Raw genomic sequence first — 16,867 nt, 5'->3', positions numbered from 1 at the left:
AGGTCCCAGAACTAGGTGAGAGTACCCCATTTTATGAGCTCAGAGAAGGTAATAGCAATAAGAGAGCCTATGTGATGCCAGGCACTGTTCTAAACACTTTAATACACATTAAACCACTCAGTCTTTCCAATAATCCTGTAAGAGTAAGTGCAAGTATCATCTCCATTTCAAAGACACAGACACTGAGGCTCAGAGACACAGGTTCACTGTCTGAGGCCACACAACTAGAAAGTAACAGAACTGGATGTGAACCAAGCATTTCACTATTATTCTGCATCTGGCTGTACAGGCCACTTACCCAAGATGATATATCTAGAGTGTCAGAATCTACTTGAAACCCCTGCATTACTGAAAAACCAGGATCGTCCCACCCAGCATTCCTGCCTAGGGTAGGGCTAGAGTGGGTCATGCCACTCCATCTAAGAGACAACATTTTGCCCATCAATCCGCAGAAGTAAGATGCATGGAGGCAGGACCCTCCATGGTGGCCCCTGGCCTGGTCAGGCTGACAAAGCTGGGGCCCAGCCTGAGCAACCTTCTTTGCTAGTTTTCCCCTCTGCCTGCTGCTCTCGCTGGCTGAAATGAGCCTCATTCTCTTTTTCTCCTTTGGTCCCCGTTGGAAGCACTGAATGGAAGGCAGAGAGGGAGCTTGGAGAGAAAGAGGGTCTCCAGCGAGCCCTGCCTGCCCCTCCAGGAGGGGTAAGAGAAGCTGGGCGGGGGTAGGTAATGGGTTACCTAGCAACCCCTGGCTCATGCAGTCACAAAGCCAGACAGGCTTGTTCACAGAACTCGCAAGCCTTCCCTTTGACTGTCCTCTTGCTCCTTCCTGCTCAGGCAACAGGGGCTTCCCACCCACATGCTATCGTGGGCATTTGCCTTGGTGAGTCCAAGATCTTTCCAGGGGAGGAAATGGTCACTGGAGCCAGACTGGGGCCCAGGGGAGGGCCCAGAGGGTCCAAGATGGGAAAGGAAAGTTCTGTCCTAGGACTGATGTGAGTGCTTAAACTCCTTGTGCCTAGATACCCCAGGGGGAGAAGGAGGTGGGGAGAAAGACAGACCTGACCTCTCTTCAGCAGCTGTGGGGTATGACCCATTAGTGACTTATAACATCAGTTCAATGGATCCCATCTAACGTTTACAAAGTGCAAATAGGATGAAAATATCAGTGTGTATCATAGGTAGCAGGGTGGGCATTACTTCAGGATATTTTTGCTTCAGTTTTACACATACACAAGCATGTGCACCTATAAGAAAATTGGGTTATGATGTAAAAATGAGCTGTTGATTGTGTTCACAGTCAAGAGTATTTGACAGTCTTTGTTGCAAAGACTACCTTTTCCTGTCGGCTGCCCTGTTCTCAAGCCTGCAGCCTCTAGGTATTCTAGAGCACAAGCCCTGTCACCAGGATGTCCAAAGTTTCCTTCAACTCTGCCAACTGCTTTTCTTTTTAGAGAAAAAAAAAATCAGGAGTCTTTGAGTTGGGTTGCTTTGTTCCTTGCTGTGTGACCTCAAAGTCTCTTTCCTTCCCTGAACTCAAGCAATACTGCTCCCCCTCCTCCACCCTAACTTGATGAAAGGCTGGCCCCGGAGTTGGGGGGTTCTCTGGGGTCACTTGAAGATTCAGTGATTCTGAGGGTTTATTCTCAGAATGCACTGACCTCTTTTTTTTTTTTTTTTTTTGTATTTTTCTGAAGCTGAAAACGGGGAGGCAGTCAGACAGACTCCCGCATGCGCCCGACCAGGATCCACCCGGCACGCCCACCAGGGGGCGATGCTCTGCCCATCCGGGGCATCGCTCTGTCGAGACCAGAGCCACTCTAGCGCCTGGGGCAGAGGCCAAGGAGCCATCCCCAGTGCCCGGGCCATCTTTTGCTCCAATGGAGCCTCAGCTGCGGGAGGGGAAGAGAGAGACAGAGAGGAAGGAGGGGGGGAGGGGTGCAGAAGCAGATGGGCGCCTCTCCTGTGTGCCCTGGCCGGGAATCGAACCTGGGACTTCCGCACGCCAGGCCGACACTTTACCACTGAGCCAACCGGCCAGGGCCTGACCTCTTTTTCCAACCTCAGCCCTGGCACCTGAACCCCCAGCATTTTGGCTATATATACAAGTGTATATATTCAGGTCCGTAGAATTTGGTTAATTACCATTCTTGGCTTTGACACCTATCTTTCATCTATGTCATTTAATTAGTTTATTTAAAATATAATGGACACCAGTAATACACCTCCCAACCAAAACCTAGACTATCACCACTTAACACACCTATGTGTTCCTCTCCCAACCCTTCCCTTCCCCACCTGCTCTCAGCTATAACCACTAGCTAAACTTTGTGTTTAATGTTTCTTTGCTTTGCTTTTCTTGTTTCATCATGTTTATGATCATTTTACTTGCTTTTAAACTTTATTTTCAATAAGGACCTCAGGCTATAAGGTCTTCTACAACCTGCTTTCCTTGGCTTAGCACTGTATTTGTAAGATACATCTACGTTGCTCTGTGTTGCTGTGGTTCATTCATTTAAACTGCAATAGAATATTCCATCATCTGAACGTACCACAGCTTATTTATCCATTCTCTCACCTTCGGACATTTGGGTTGCCCCCAGGTTTTTACTAATCTGAACCATTACAGTTTGAGTATTCTTACAAATAGCCCCAGTTGTGCAGCTGCAAGAGGTGCTCTAGAGTATACACCTGGGAGAGGAATTGCTGGGTGATACAGCATGCAAATGCTCAATTTTACAAGATTTTTTTTTTCTACTAAAGTTCCTGTTTCAGATTCTATTCCCACTGACAGTCTAGGAGGGGTCCTGCTATCCACCTTCAGCACTAGTGTGAAGTGCACTGTCTTCACTCCGTTATAAACCGCACAATGGCTGCGGGGGTGAGCACCCAGCCGGCTGAACAACCACTGCTGAGGTGAGGACCCAGCTGCCTACACTGCTGACCGAGGAGCTGGTGGGGACAAGGGTGGCCACAGGGGAACTCAACAGACTGAGGGTCCAAGAGAGGCAGGCCTTCCCCTTCCACTGCCGTCAGCTAGGCCCCCAGTGGGTTCTCAGGCCTGAGGTGCCACCGGCCACAGGCGGGACCCTCCCTGAGTGGGGAGAGGGTATGGTAGCTGGGGCCAGGAGCACTGAGCACAAAAATCCCAGGGACTTTCAAGGGGTGACTTTCTTTGTTAGTTGGGGTTAGGGGAGGCCAGCTGACTGTGACTTTCAGAGAAGGTTTGCCTTATATCTTTGAGTCCCAGATCCCTTAGAAGTGAATCACGGATGGAACGGGAAATTCAGGAGCCTGGTCAGCAAAATGCTCAGAGGGTCCCAGGGCGGAGCACCTTGCTTAGCATATCCAGAGTGCACCTGTTCTCCAGAGGGACTCCCTCCAGCCAGGGCCACCGGGAGAAGGGAAAGCAGAGAGCAAGCAGGCAGGTGGTCCCACCAGGCACCAGGTGGAGAACGGCTCACCTTTGGATTCTTGCTGGACGGCCCTCAACCTCTTCCTCCAGGGGCAGAGGCACGGCGTCTCAGGAGAGGGAATGGGTACAAGGTGGAGGACGGAACCTGAGACGGCTTGTCTCCAGTGAAGCGAAGCAAGAGCTTGAAGCTTCCCCTGGAGCGTCACAGCCCTGAGCGCTGCCCCATCAGCGGCATCTCCTGGGAGGGGCCCCCACTGGAAAAGGATTTGCTGGTGTAGTCTGGCCTTGGGGCCAGCTTTGGCCTCCAATGCTGAGTCTGGGCCAAAACTGCCCCTCGTGGCCTGGGGGGAGAGGAGGGCCTGCTGGCTTCTCCTGGGCTGCCAAGAGTTTGGCTTGGGGAGAGCCCCCTGCTGGGGTCAGCCCTCTGGCTCTAGAGGTGTATATAAGGTACCTTTGCTCCAATCCAGGTATTTGGATGAGTAGGTAGGTGGGTCTATAGCTTCTCTTTCTGGCTTTAGAGATGGTTTCTGAGAGCAAACTGGGGTCCTGGGGAATTCCATCTGAGAGCTCTCGAATGGGTCCTGACTCCCTGCTAAGGCCCCCTGGGTAGACAGAAGCCTCCCTGGGACGGGACCCTGTGGGAGGCCAGCTTGGAGGCCAGTGTGTATGTGGGGGGGACCCTGGAAAGCACACTGCGAGGAGTCTCAGGAATGTATCAATACTTTTGGACTTTGTAACAAGCCCTGAGCTCTGCGCTGAGGGAAGCACTGCTGCCAGGAGTCTTCATTAGCTTCTCCTTGACCCTCCTCTTCAGTCCAAGGGCTGAGCTGAAGGCCGAGAAGTCAGAGCAGAGACCAAGAAGCCACGGGGTCACCGAGCAGCAGAGAGAACTGGTGCTCCCAGGGATCGTGGATTTCAAGGCGGTCCGGGAAGCGCTGAGGATCCCCCAGCCCCACACCCCGGGCACCTACCGCTTCGGCCGCCTCAGCCACCACTCCTTCTTCGCCCGGCATCACCCCCACCCCCAGCACGTGACCCACATCCCAGGTAGGCTGGGGCGGGCCAGGCTCTGGCAGGTGGTGGGAGGGTGTTCTGAAACCTGGAAAGGGAGGATCCAACCCGTGTCTGCAGGCTGGGGCCCGGAGAGGATGGGGACTTGGCGGGTTGTGGAGTTGTTTGGCCACCTGCAAGCACTCCGCCCAGCCAAGACTTGACCCGGGGGACAGGCTTCAAGGGCAGACATGTCCCTACAGGATTTCCCTTGTCGCCAATTCTCCCATCTGACAAATCAGAGAGAGGGACGAGTGTTCTGCCTCAGGGCCGCACTCTGCTCACTGACGCGGGTCTGTTCATCCGTCAAGCGTGAGCTGTGTAGGGGTCAAGCACTTTCTCAGACCCTGGGAACATGACAATGACCAAGACAGTCCCTGTCTTCAAGGAGCTGACTCTCTAGCGAGGCAGAACAAGGAAATAAAGTGTCAGAGTGTGCTAAGTGCCAGGGAGGGCTATAGAAGGCAGACCTGACCAATGGCATGACTTTTGAGCAAAGAACAAAAGAAAAGAGGGCATGAATCAACCATGTGGATATGAGGGGGGAAATGTCCCGGGCTCAGAGAACAGCAAGTACAAAGGCCCTGAGGCAAGCACCCTGCCTCTGTTTGAGGAACATCAAAGCGACCGATGTGGCTGGAACGGAGGAAGAAGGGGGAGAAAGGAGATGCAGTTGAGAGGCACTAGAGGCCCAGACCATGTGGGCCTTGGTGGTCCCTGCAGTCATCAGTAAGCCATCTCACTGAGTCAGATGAAAGCCACTGGAAAGTTGAGAGCAAAGAAGTGTCAGAAGGGATCGATTGACCTCTGTCTGGATGGTGGCTTGGACCAGGGAGGTAGTAGTGGAAGAGTTAGTGGCCCTGCTCTAGAGATAGACAGAAAATAAAGCCAACATGATCTGCTGATTGATTAAAAATAGATGGTGAGAGGAAGAGAGGAGTCAATGCTGACCCTGTTTTAGGATTGAGAAACTGGCAAACTGGAGTTGCATTGGCTGGGACGATGCAGACTTCAGAAGGCGCCAGTGGAGGATGGGAGAGGAGTCAGGAGTCTTGTCTGGGTCCTGGGAGACACAAAATGTGGGATGCCTTTTAGATACCTGGACAGAGGCACAGAGGAGGCAGCTGGGTGTGGAGTTCACGGGAGAGAAAAGCAATGTGAGAGCAAGTCACATGTGTTGTTTGAAGTGGTGCGCCTGGACGGGACTGCCCAGGAGAGAGTATAGATACAAGAGCTGAGAGCCTGGGGATGAGTCCCAGCGACCCTGAGGCTAAGAGGCCGAGAGGAGGGAAAATGAGGAGCGGCTGATAAGCTGGGATGAACAAGAAGAGTCAGGGGTCTAAAAGGAAAGTGTTTCAGGAAGGAGACAGTAAGCAACCGTTCTCGTCTAACCAGGCTGGTCCTCAAAGCTAAAATATCTAGTAGTGATATACTATCTCACAGACCTTAGTTCAAAGAGTCCTCAGTATAACCTGCTTGCCACCAGCTCCAGGCTGCCAGGCACTCAGCCTGCTCAGGTTCACAGATGGTAAGATGTTTTATCCATAGGGTTTAGCTAAATCTCACTCCTGGTGGGTGGAGCGCAGGCCCCTCTTGCCACAGAATACGGCTTATTGCCTCCGCCCCAGGGTCCCTCTTTAGGCTTACCTCTGTATTCTCCACCTGCAACCACTGCCCTGTTGTAGAAAGCCAGAAGGACCTCAGGACTAGGCTCTCGGGAAGCCTGACTTGCTGCGTGACCCTGAGCATACCCTCTCGCAGTCCTCTCTGAGTGCCCCGGGGGACAAGGCCTGGGTGGTTGCAGAGGCCCTCCAGGCTAATGACTTCCGGGCTGTGCTTACTGGAAGAAGTGGGGCCAGTGCTCTCCCTGCCCAGCCTCTGAAGCTCTTGGGGTTCCCTAGGCCCCCCTTCCCACAACCTCTCCCCCTTCTCAGATATCACCGGGCATCTCATCTGTGCCGTCAGGGACAACTTCTCTCTGGGTCCCTCACCTCAAGACATAGTCTTATCCCGCTGTCTGATGGGGATGCCGACCACCTTGGCTCCCGTTGGAGACCCACAGTCCAATCGGGACCCCCGGCTTTCTTCTGGTGAGTGCTTGGGCCACAGACCTACCTTGAGGTTACATCTTTCTCCAAGGGCTGTCCTACCTGGGCAGGTGCCTGAGAAAGAAATGGGGTCCAGTCGGGTACCCCATCTTCTCCTCATTTGCGCGGGGCATCTGCGTTTTCCCCAACCCTGAGGTCCTCACATGCCCCTGCTTGGATTTGAGGTGTCTGAGGATTAATCACAGAAGACAAGCAGATTGGAGCAAGTCATGTGGTTTACAGCTCTAAAGAGGAGCCACATGGGAAATATTTAGGACTTGTATTCAGACCCCAGCCCCCAAACAATCAGCCGTAGATGGTGCTGCCGGCAGCTTGCGGAGGGCTTTGTCCTTCCTGCTGGGGGCGGGGGCGGGGCAAGGAGCTAGGAGAGCCTGCAGGGCAGAGAGGTTGGGAAGGTGTGGACAGTGCTCTGTACCGCCCTCTCCAGGAGCAGAGAGGTATTTTAGTATATCGACGGAAGCTCAATCTGGGCTTCAATTTCCTAAGAGGCAAAGCAAGATTAAACCACTTGCACCTTGGCACAAATAGCCAAATGCTCTCCAGTGGCTCCTGTAAAGCCACAGACTAACTATGACATCAACAGCCCCCATCACACCCACCCTACCACCCACCAATGGTGGAATTCCTCATCCTTTCCCCCAGGGCACCACCTACCCTTCCTTTTAAGATGCAGGTGGAAGGCTGGGAGGAGAGAGGTTCTTCTACATACAGTCCCCAGCACATGGTGCCACAGGGAGGGTAAGGAGAAGGGCCCCAGACATCAGTTGCCAGGATCATATCCCCTTCTCCCAGAGGCCTGGAAGAAGGAGTTGAAGGACCTGGCTTCCCAGGTGGTCAACTTCACCAAGGAGAATGAGCCGAAGAACAAAGAGGTGGGTGCAGAACAAAGGAGCTGTCTGGGAAGAGAGGCAATGGGTCTGTCCTTTTGTACGGAGACTCCCACAGCGGTCACCCTGACCGCAGAAGAGCAAGGGTTCATGAGGCGCTGCTGTGGGCACTGGGGAGGAGCGGCCAGCAAACACCAATGGAAGGAGAGGCCCACAGTGAGGGCCGAGGAGTGGGAACGGGCTGGTGGGGAAATCCAAGCAGAACTCCTAGTGCGGAAGAGGACAGGTGGGGGGTCGTCCTAGTAGAGGCCGTTTTCAGGCTGCAGGGAGCTTCAGTGCAGGGCAAAGTGGGCAGCAATGGGGGGGAAGGTGGAAAGGGCCGACTTAGAGTGTGGCAAGACCAGCTTGTTCTGATTTCTGCACTTAGTGTAGTGTCTAATCTCATAAGGAGTGGAGAGTCACTGAGGGTTTTCAAAGAGGACTGGGGTGGCCTCATGAGTGCTATTTGCTGACCAGTAAAGACAAGTGGGAGGCAGCTTGAAGGCAGCAAAACTGGTCCCAGGGCAGGCCTGGTCATTTGTGGATGAGCTCATCCTGCACTTGTGTTGGGCACCTGCATTCTCATCCCTGATCAGTAGCTAACCCACTATGGCTTTCAGGGCAACGCACCTAAACTGTCTGGATCTCAGTTTTCTTATCTTTAAAATGGGAAAAAGGATGGTACCAGTCTTAACTGGAGTTTTGGGGTCTAGAGACCCCAGGCCTTGTGCCCACAGGCCTGGCTTAGGAGAGTTTTGAGGGCTAGAAAGGATGCCAAGCTGTGGGACACAGACCTGGGGGCAGCTGAGCCAGGAATTAAAGTGGGTGTTGGGGACCTTGGCACCGAATACTGTTTCACATCTCTGATGGGCTGGGGGGAGGGCCTGCTCAGGAGGAAGTAAGGATGGTGGGTGGCCAACATTCAGTGACGCTCCAGGAGAAAGGCTGTAATGGAAGGGCCCTCAGCCAGGAAGGGGGTCTGGGGCTCAGTGGCGTTGGCCCGGTTTACCCCCTGGGTCCCTGCAATGCTATACTCTTCTCTTTCCTCTGTATTTCTCTCCTATCTATCTGTCTACCTATATCCCCCACTCCCCACTGCCTGGAGTCTCTGGCCACTCTCTCCCAGCAGGAGGAGCCTCAGCGGGAACAGGGAGCGAAGTACTCGGCAGAGACCGGAAGGCTCATCCCTGCTTCCTCCCGAGCCCTCAGGCACCGCCACTTCAGCCAGGGCGGGAAGAACCACCCTACAAGCAGAGATGGAGGAGTCCAGACCTATGAACTGCAGGATCAGGAGCTGCTGGTGAGACCCTGGGAAGGCTGGGGGCTGTGGCCCTAGACAGGCCTTAGTCCAAGGGCAGAGAACAAGGTGGTATGGTTCCCAGGCCTACAGCAGTCCCAACGAGGACTCTTAGAAGCTGCTCTAAAGTGTGGCCTCTCCCAAGGATACTTGCATCTAAGACTGTTGACTCAAGAACCCCAGACCTGGGAGTCAGGAGCCTGGATTCCAGCCTCTGATGCTTTCAGGTCTCTGTGGAAGCCTTGTCCTCTTTGTTAAGTCTTTTCCCCCTCTTGGGGCCTTGGTTCCATGACCTAGCCAAACCGGGAGCATAAACACGTTACCGCTAAGGTCTATTCCAGCCTTGGCAGTTGGCACGTTAGTGAAGGGAACTACTAGGAGATGAAGGTCCTGCCTAGAGTGTCCTCAGACCACACACTGGTGTGTGGTACCCTGCAGCTTGCAAGGCTGGTCCCAACCTAGCTTCTCACGCTCAGAGAGGTGTCTGCTCTGTTCTAGGAGAAGCACAAAGCCCACCTCCTCCACATTCAAGTTTCCCCAGCAAGGCCTGAGATGAGTCCATGACTCATCCCAGGGGGTCCAGGCACTAAGAGTCCTGTGAAAATGAACATGTGTTTCTCCAGGAAGGCCAGCCCATGAGCCAGCATCTCCATACCTTCCCTGTGACCAGGCTTTTACAGCAGCCCAGTGAAGTGCGTAGAGCAGACAGGGCCTGGGGTCCTCGTTTCACAGATGGGGAGGCTGAGGCCCTTGACCGGCGACCTTCTGTGGCTCAGACCCCCAGAGAGGGAGCAGCAGAGTATTTTCTCCACCACAGGGCGGCCGCACTGGGCCTGGAAGTAGGTTCTTGGGTTCCTTGGGGAGGGTGCATAGGGCAGGTATGTGGGATGGGGGGATGGAGGAGGACCCTGGGACAGTGGGGGTGGGGTTGCCCTAGTGGGTGTGTACCTTTTAGCAGGCAGAGGCCTGGGGAGAGGCAAACTCACGTTCCCCTCTGACCTCCACTGGTCCAAGTGGACTCTCCTAAGAGAGGGAACCCCACTTTCCCAGGATGCCAGGTGTGCCACCTCCCGTCGTGGGCTCTAACTCCAGCCAACTGCAGTCCCAGATGCCATCAGCGTTCTGGCTTAGGGAACCCCCACAGTCCCTTCAAGACAGAGCTGGGTCTTCTCCCAAGGCCCCCACTCCTCAGAACACTGGAGAACACTGTGGGGAGGCCTGAAGCAACAAAGCTGGCAGAGGCCAAGGGCACAGCTGCGAGTACAGCGGGCACACTACTGAGTGGGAAGGAGTCCCAGGCTGAGCAGTTAGCAAAGCCAGGCAGTCCTGGCCCTCAGGCTGAGCTGGCCACAGGGACCACCCTGCCTCTTCGCTAACATCTCCAGCCTCTCAGTTTGGGAACTTCAGGGTAGGGAGACTTGTGGGGTCCCTGAAATCCCCACACCAAGGACTTGGACATTCGGGATTCAGTGCATCTCTGAGGAGCTGATTGTCCAGCTCTGACTTTGCCTTCCCAGGGAGGGACTTCAAGGTACAACCCTGCCAGCAGGGCTCAGAGAGGAGGGCTCCACATATCTGATTCTGAGAGTTAGTTCTGCCCCAACCTCCCTGAGAGGTGTCCTCTGCTCTCAGGGCCTCACATTCACCTGTTCACTGAGGAGGTTAAGAATCTTCCTCCAGGGCTGCTGGGAGAGCAAGCCTTTTGTGGGGAGCAAAGTCCCATGCAAAAGGGGGGCAGGATCACTGTGGGGACCAGCCTAGCCAAGTGTGTGTCTCTGGGAGCTCACTGCAGGGGCAGGGCCCGAGCAGCTGGCTCGAACACGCCATCCAGCATGCTGACCGGGGCTGTCCTCCTGCCCACAGATCTTGGAGCTCCTCTCTCAGATCCTGCAAACAGACTCCTTAAGTGCTATCCAGTGCTGGCTACTCTGTGCTCCTCCCAAGGGTAAGACACAGCCCCACGCCCAGAGTGGAGGCTCCTGAGGACCTCATCCCTGGGTTCTGCAGTGCTCAGATGTCATTCAGCTCCCACCCCAGGGCCTTCTGCCTGAGCCTCCTCTTTTCCCAGCCCCAGACTAACCTTTTCCAGCTGGGCCTCGCTGCTTCCTCCTCCCACTCCTCGGCAGGATTCCCATGACCCTGCTCCCCAGGAGGGACCCCTCCTCCACACCGACCACAGGCTTCCGCACCCAGGAGGGAGAGGTCCAAAGACCAGCCTTAGCAGACACAGTGCCTCACCCACTGTGGGAAACGCACACACACACAGATGCAAACACATGCACCAAGAACACACATGGATGTGCACAGGAACACATGAATGGACACACCTGCACACACTGGGACACAGAGTAGAGGGTTGGTCTAAGTGGGAAGGTGAGGAGCGATGACAGCCAGAGAGCTGACCGGAGAGTGAAGAGGGGGTGGGTGGGCAGGTCCCCTAGAGGTACCCCGGAGGAGCCAGGAGGGAGGTGCGGAAGGGCTGGGCACACAGCACACCCAGGGGCCAGGAGGAAACGGGGGGGGGGGGCTCCCCATGGGCCTTGTGGGCAGAATGTAAGGTGTTAGAGAAAGGTGCCCTGGGCCAGGGCTGGGCAGAATTGCTGGAGGCCCTGCTTCCTGTATGTCCCATCTAGGGCCAGGATGGGGACTGGGGTCACACCATCTAGGGCCAGGATGGGGACCGGGGTCACCCCCCTGAGGACTCTGTCCCCTGGCTGTGCTTACAGAGAAAGACTTGGCACTGGGGCTCCTGCAGACAGCAGTGGCTCAGCTCTTTCCCCAGGCCCTAGTCTCCATCCCAACAGAAAGACTCCTGACCCAGCTCCAAGAAGCCCAAGAACCACCTCAAGAGAAGCAACAGGCTCCCTACAGGTGGGCTTCACACCCCTCACCTGCCCCTTTGTTCCCGGGACTGTTTCCTCACATTCAGTACCTGCCCTCCCTCCCATGCGAGGCTAGTAGGGACCTGAGAAGGGAGCCCGACACTGGCCAGGGACGGGGCTGCCTGAGCCTGACCTGGAGGAAGAGGCCAGCCCCTCCCATGAGACCCTCCAGGGCTGCCTGTGCTGCTCACAGGTCCCCTTTGCCAGACCAGACTGCAGCCACCAGTGTGGGGATGCCTGGGGGGTGACTGTGTCAGCAGCGGCAAGGCAGGGCTGGAGAAGCACAGCTGGCCCTCCAAGAGCTCTGGTCTTTGGGAAGACACAGCTGAAAAGAAATGCTAACACAGGCAGGCAGGGGGGCCTTTATGTCGGTATGCGGGCCCTGGTTGGCTGGAGAGAAAGACTGATTCCAAGCTGGGGAAAGGGAAGGTGAGGGAGGGCCTCACGAGGCAGGTGAGTAGGGCGTGACAGTCAACACCGGAACCTGCCATACTGAATGCCCATGTCTGCCTGACACCCCTGGTGCTGTACATAGTTCAAGTCTATACAACAACAACCCTTGGAGGCCCTATCACCTCCATTTTACAGACAGAAAAGTGAGGCTCAGAAACAGTTGAATGACCCAAAGTCACCTGCCTGGTCAGCAGAAGAGCTGGGATCAGACTGGGCCTTGCCTGATGGATATGCCCAGCAGCACTCAGATTCACAGGGGAAGCTGTAAAAAGTGAAAGTCCCTAGAGGGTCTAAGAGGTGGGGCGGGAGGGGGTGCACAGGGGCTGGGTGATTTTAACAATTACCTGAGTATTTCTGATAAAGCTTGGAGAGCACTGCTGGGTGAATTGGACTTGAATGAGTCAGGGAGAGGGTGGGGCGAGTTAGGCAAGGAAATCGGAATGTGCACACTGGGGGGATGTTAAGTTTGGGGTAGTTACAGCATGGTGGGCTTCGGGAGAAGGGGCATATGCTTTGCTCACTGGACTTGTGGATAGTGTGGTGCTCGTTCCAGCCTGCACTTGGCTTTCTTTCCCACTTGGGGAGGCCAGAGGAGGCACAGGAGGAAGCAGGTTTTACTGTGACCTTGGTCAAGCCACTTCCCATCTGTGAGCCTCAGTTTTACCTTTCAAAAGCCCCTCTTCCCAGAGTTCTAGGGAGGAAGAATTACATCAGGTGCATAAAAAGCATTGCTGAAGTGTAAAGCCAATGCAAGATAATATAAGAGCATTATCCATGCTTGTAAATAATTCATTAGGGAAGCAGGTTCTCGTCTTTCCCACTCACAGGGGAAGACTTCCTGTCTGTGAGGATGCAAGGGGCCAAAAGAGGACCTGGGGGAGGCGCCGTAGAGTGGCCTCCCTCACAGCTCCTGGAACAGGAGCGCCTTGGTTCCCTGTGGCCACAGCGGGCAATGGAGTCACAGTTGTCAGGGTCCTGCTTGGGGTGATGCCAGCCATGGACAGAGGCTTCCTGGTGCTCAGGGAGATTGGCCCCTGCCTCTTCCTGGAGCACCTTCCTCACCTCCCTACCCACCCCGCCACTCTGCTACTGTGCCCTCCAGCCTGACCATCCAGGACCCTCTTTCCTTTGTGTTGGTTACAGCCAATTCCTGAAGAAGTCGAAGACATCACCTCCACCAAAAAGCGAGAAACCAGGTCAGATTCCATGCTACAGGTCACTGGGGCCCGCCTGACTGGATGCCTTGGGAACTTAAGGCTCCTTGGAGATGGGTCTCTGCCCAAGGAGCTGCCCTTTTCGTCCTTTCATCCATTCACTCGTTCATTCATCCAACAGAAACTTATTTTGCACCTACAGGCCAGGCTCTAGAGATGACTGGGGAAGAGATCAGGCAAGCTCCTGCCATCCTGGAGCTTGTGTGCCAGGGAGGAGGAGTGCAGACAACACAGAACCACTGAGGGGGGTGGATGCGATAAGGAGAGTGAAGCAGGGGCTGTGATAGACAGTAAGCAGGACTGGCAAGGTGAGGAGGGGGGCTCCTTCAGCTGAATGGCGAGAAGGATTCAGCTGTAAGCAGGCCCAGGGAGCACCTACAAGCAGGGACCCCACCTGCCTGGTGTGTTGGTGAATGAGTAAGCAGACCAGGGTGACTGGGGCCCGTGGGTTGGAGGCAGTGGTAAGAAATGAAACGAGACAGGTGGCCCTGGTTGTGGTCTCATGCAGGGTACATGGGGGTGCACTGAGGGTTATAGCAGGATGGGCAGGACACCTCTGGCTTCTGTGTGGAGAATGGACTCTTGGAGGGCAGGAAGGGATGAGGGGAATGAGGGAGGAGGCTGCCGCTTTCACCCTGGTGCCTCAGACCTGGGCAGGGAGAGGGGGTTGGAGGGGAGAGAAGACAGGTGTCCCCATGGACTGTGTTCTCCCCCACTAGACTGTAAGGTCCTGAGTGACTGGTGGAGTGTCTTCATAAAGTAGTCTCCATCGATCATTGCTATCTGGATGTCACCAGTAGAGTCCCAAGCAGAAGCCGGGTTGGGAGAAGCTGTCGTGCATCCCCCTCTGCTCTCTCACATCTGCCTGGGCCGGGTGGGACGAAGGGTCTACCCAAGTCTCCTGGGCAGCTCCCTGGTAGGGGCCCGGACCCTACTCATCCTCTCCTGTGTGTCTCCCCTTCTCTCAGAGTACATGGGAAAAGCACAAGTTCTCCGGGTGCATCTAAGCCAGAGCCCAGAAGAGAAAATGTCAAAACCGAAGGAAGAGTGCTGAAGAGTCTGAGCTGCCTTGCCAGCCCGGCTCTACAGCCAGCCCGGAGTTCGGAGTTCGAGCTTGTTTTCGTCCCTATCTCCTCAACAGCAATACGCGCTTTCCTATCACATAGTCTATTAAAATCCCGTCTCCCCTTAGGAGAGCAGTTCCACTCTCCTATCGGCAGTTGGTCTGTCTTGGGTCGATTATTTCCCAAGAGGGGTGAGCTGCACAGAACCGTCCCGCTCTCTTAGAGAATGCTGGAGGGCCACCGTCCACATGGGGCTTACCTGTTCTTTTATGTTCCACAGACCTCAAGGGCAGAGAGTGGCTGGTGCAGCCTCAGAAAGAAGCTCTGCCCCTCCTTGAACGAAGACACACATGGTGCTGGGTAGGTTAGAGTGGAGGTCAGGAACCCAGAGGCCTCCTTCCAATAATCAACACCAGTTACTGGATTCCTACCCGGCACTGGGGCAGAGACTTCAGTAATAGTTAATGACGAACACTGTTAACTGACCCTAAAGACTCAGGGGCTTTGGCTGAATATAAATGGCACAGATTTACTCAAGTGTCTTAGGGTTTACAAACTGAAAACACGAGTAGGCAGCACCCGAGTGTTCCAAAGGGGAAAGAAAAGCTGAGGGTTCTTAATAGTAAAAAGTAGGTTCAGTTCTGCATTCTAAGCCCCTGGATTGATTTAAGATGGCCTTTGTCTTTCTGCTGGGCTAGATGATGCAACATTTTCTTCTTGAGGTCTTTCAGATGATTAACCGAGGGTCTGATGTATGTCCAGACATTAACACAATGCACCAGTGTGCGTCCTGGTCCTGACGCAGGACCAGAAAGTTCAAAAGTTTAAGTTTCCAGGGTCAGTTAAAACAAGAATAATTGTTTCCTCATGCCTCAGCCTACTTAATTTTAATAATTTAGCAGCTTGACTGTAATGACTCCATTTTATTTCTTTATTCCTGAAACACTCTGTGAATTGTTCTACATACTTTATATGTGGTAATATTGTTGATTCTCCCAAAAGCTCTATGAGGTAGTAGAGCATTAATATTATAATTCCCATTTAGAGACAAATAAACTGAAGCTCAAAAAGGTGAAGTCACTTGTCCAAAGCCATCAAATAAGTGACAGAGCCCAGATCCAAACCCAACATGTCTTTTTCTAGAATCCCCACTGTTCTCTACTACCTTACAAACATCAACCCTCACCAAAAGTTGTGGTTACACTCCTGAAAAGCATAAGGGTTAACAAAATGGTGGTTGGCAAGATCAAGGAGGAAAGGGGCATTATTATATAAATGTGACTCAGATGCACCCAGGGTGTGTCTGTCTTTTCAGATCCAGAGAAGAGGGCCTTGACCCTCTGGGAAATCCAGTATCGTCCTTCAGATTTCTGCAAATTCCATGAAAGGTGAAGGGGAGGAAGGTACTGAGGATTTACAATGTCAAGGTCACTTGTGGCTCTGAGCTCCTACCTCTACTGAGTTCAGTCCATGGAGCGTGGCTCCATTCCACACTTGCAGCATTGCTCCACCTCATGTCAATGCAGATGGATTCAGTCCCTCCAGGTTTTCCTAAATACCCCATTTATAAAACTTTGGTGTGCATGGGCTTCAATGGAGAGCTGGGGCTGGATGGGGATTTGCTGTGAATCCAGTAAACTGCTTCAAGGTCAATATTAAACAGCTTTGTTTTTAAAAGTCCTTGGCCAGTCTCGCACTGGGGATGTTTCCTTGGTGGTAGCCTCTTGCCATATTGCTGGCTCTCTCCTCCCTGGTCCTCATCTTGACACCAGTTTGCCCTTAGAAAGCCCACATTTTATTTTTCCAATTTTTTATTGTTGCAACGTACACAGCACCTAAAATTTCCCTTCTAAGCATGTTTAGCATACAGGTCAGTACTATTAAGTGCATTCAAGTTGTGCAGCCATCACCACCATCCATCTGCAGAACTTTTTATCTGGCAAAACTGAAACTCTGCCCACTGATCAATAACTCCTCATTCTCCCCTCACCCAGCCCCTGGTGTTGTAAGGTGCCAAAAGCTACAGAATTAATATTAATCTTTTAGGAAGTTTAAAGAACATTTTATTAATTTGGGCTAAGTGTGCAGAAAGATTTTGTGTGATTTCTATTCTTGTGTAATTAGCATTAAAACTAAGATAGCCGATGGCATTGTGTTGTAAATACAGAAGAGGAAGGAGACTTGGATTCTCTGACCTTCCCCCATACCTATGGGGAAGGGTGAATAGCTAGCCAGGTACAGGAAGAAAAAGATTAAATTAAAATCTTTTCTTATACTGATGAGCCATTTACAGGCATTTGTCCCTATGGAAACTACCCCTCCCCTCCTAAAAGCATGTAGTTAATGTATGTCGCTCTAAACAAAAGGTATAACTTATGCCGTGATGTCAGGTTTTCTCCCCTCCCATGTATAATTAGAAGTATATAAACAGCCCCTGAACTGTTTTTGGCTGCTGCACAACTTGGGTCTGTTGCCCTGTGTCAGCCATATGCAGCCAGCATATTTAATAAATTTCCTCTTT

The 16,867-nt window shown here is 53.3% G+C and overlaps 1 protein-coding gene across 1 annotated transcript in view; it reads left to right on the top strand.

Moving 5' to 3' along the window:
- TBATA (thymus, brain and testes associated) overlaps nt 1-16,565 on the top strand; it is a 41,978-nt gene extending 25,413 nt beyond the window's left edge. The window contains exons 2-10 of the mRNA XM_066349602.1: nt 2,761-2,913; nt 4,227-4,459; nt 6,397-6,552; nt 7,363-7,442; nt 8,566-8,736; nt 10,597-10,678; nt 11,460-11,604; nt 13,212-13,264; nt 14,251-16,565. Of these exons, the coding sequence (XP_066205699.1) occupies nt 2,867-2,913; nt 4,227-4,459; nt 6,397-6,552; nt 7,363-7,442; nt 8,566-8,736; nt 10,597-10,678; nt 11,460-11,604; nt 13,212-13,264; nt 14,251-14,336 (1,053 nt within the window). The 5' untranslated portion in view covers nt 2,761-2,866 and the 3' untranslated portion in view covers nt 14,337-16,565. The remainder of the gene's footprint in view (nt 1-2,760; nt 2,914-4,226; nt 4,460-6,396; nt 6,553-7,362; nt 7,443-8,565; nt 8,737-10,596; nt 10,679-11,459; nt 11,605-13,211; nt 13,265-14,250) is intronic.
- Nucleotides 16,566-16,867: the final 302 nt, after the last annotated feature.

The sequence above is a fragment of the Saccopteryx leptura genome, chromosome 9, assembly GCF_036850995.1.
Source record: "Saccopteryx leptura isolate mSacLep1 chromosome 9, mSacLep1_pri_phased_curated, whole genome shotgun sequence".
In the NCBI taxonomy this organism is placed as follows: Eukaryota; Metazoa; Chordata; class Mammalia; order Chiroptera; family Emballonuridae; genus Saccopteryx; species Saccopteryx leptura.
The sequence above is the reverse complement of the archived record's forward strand: the minus strand, read 5'-3'. Positions and strand labels throughout refer to the sequence as shown.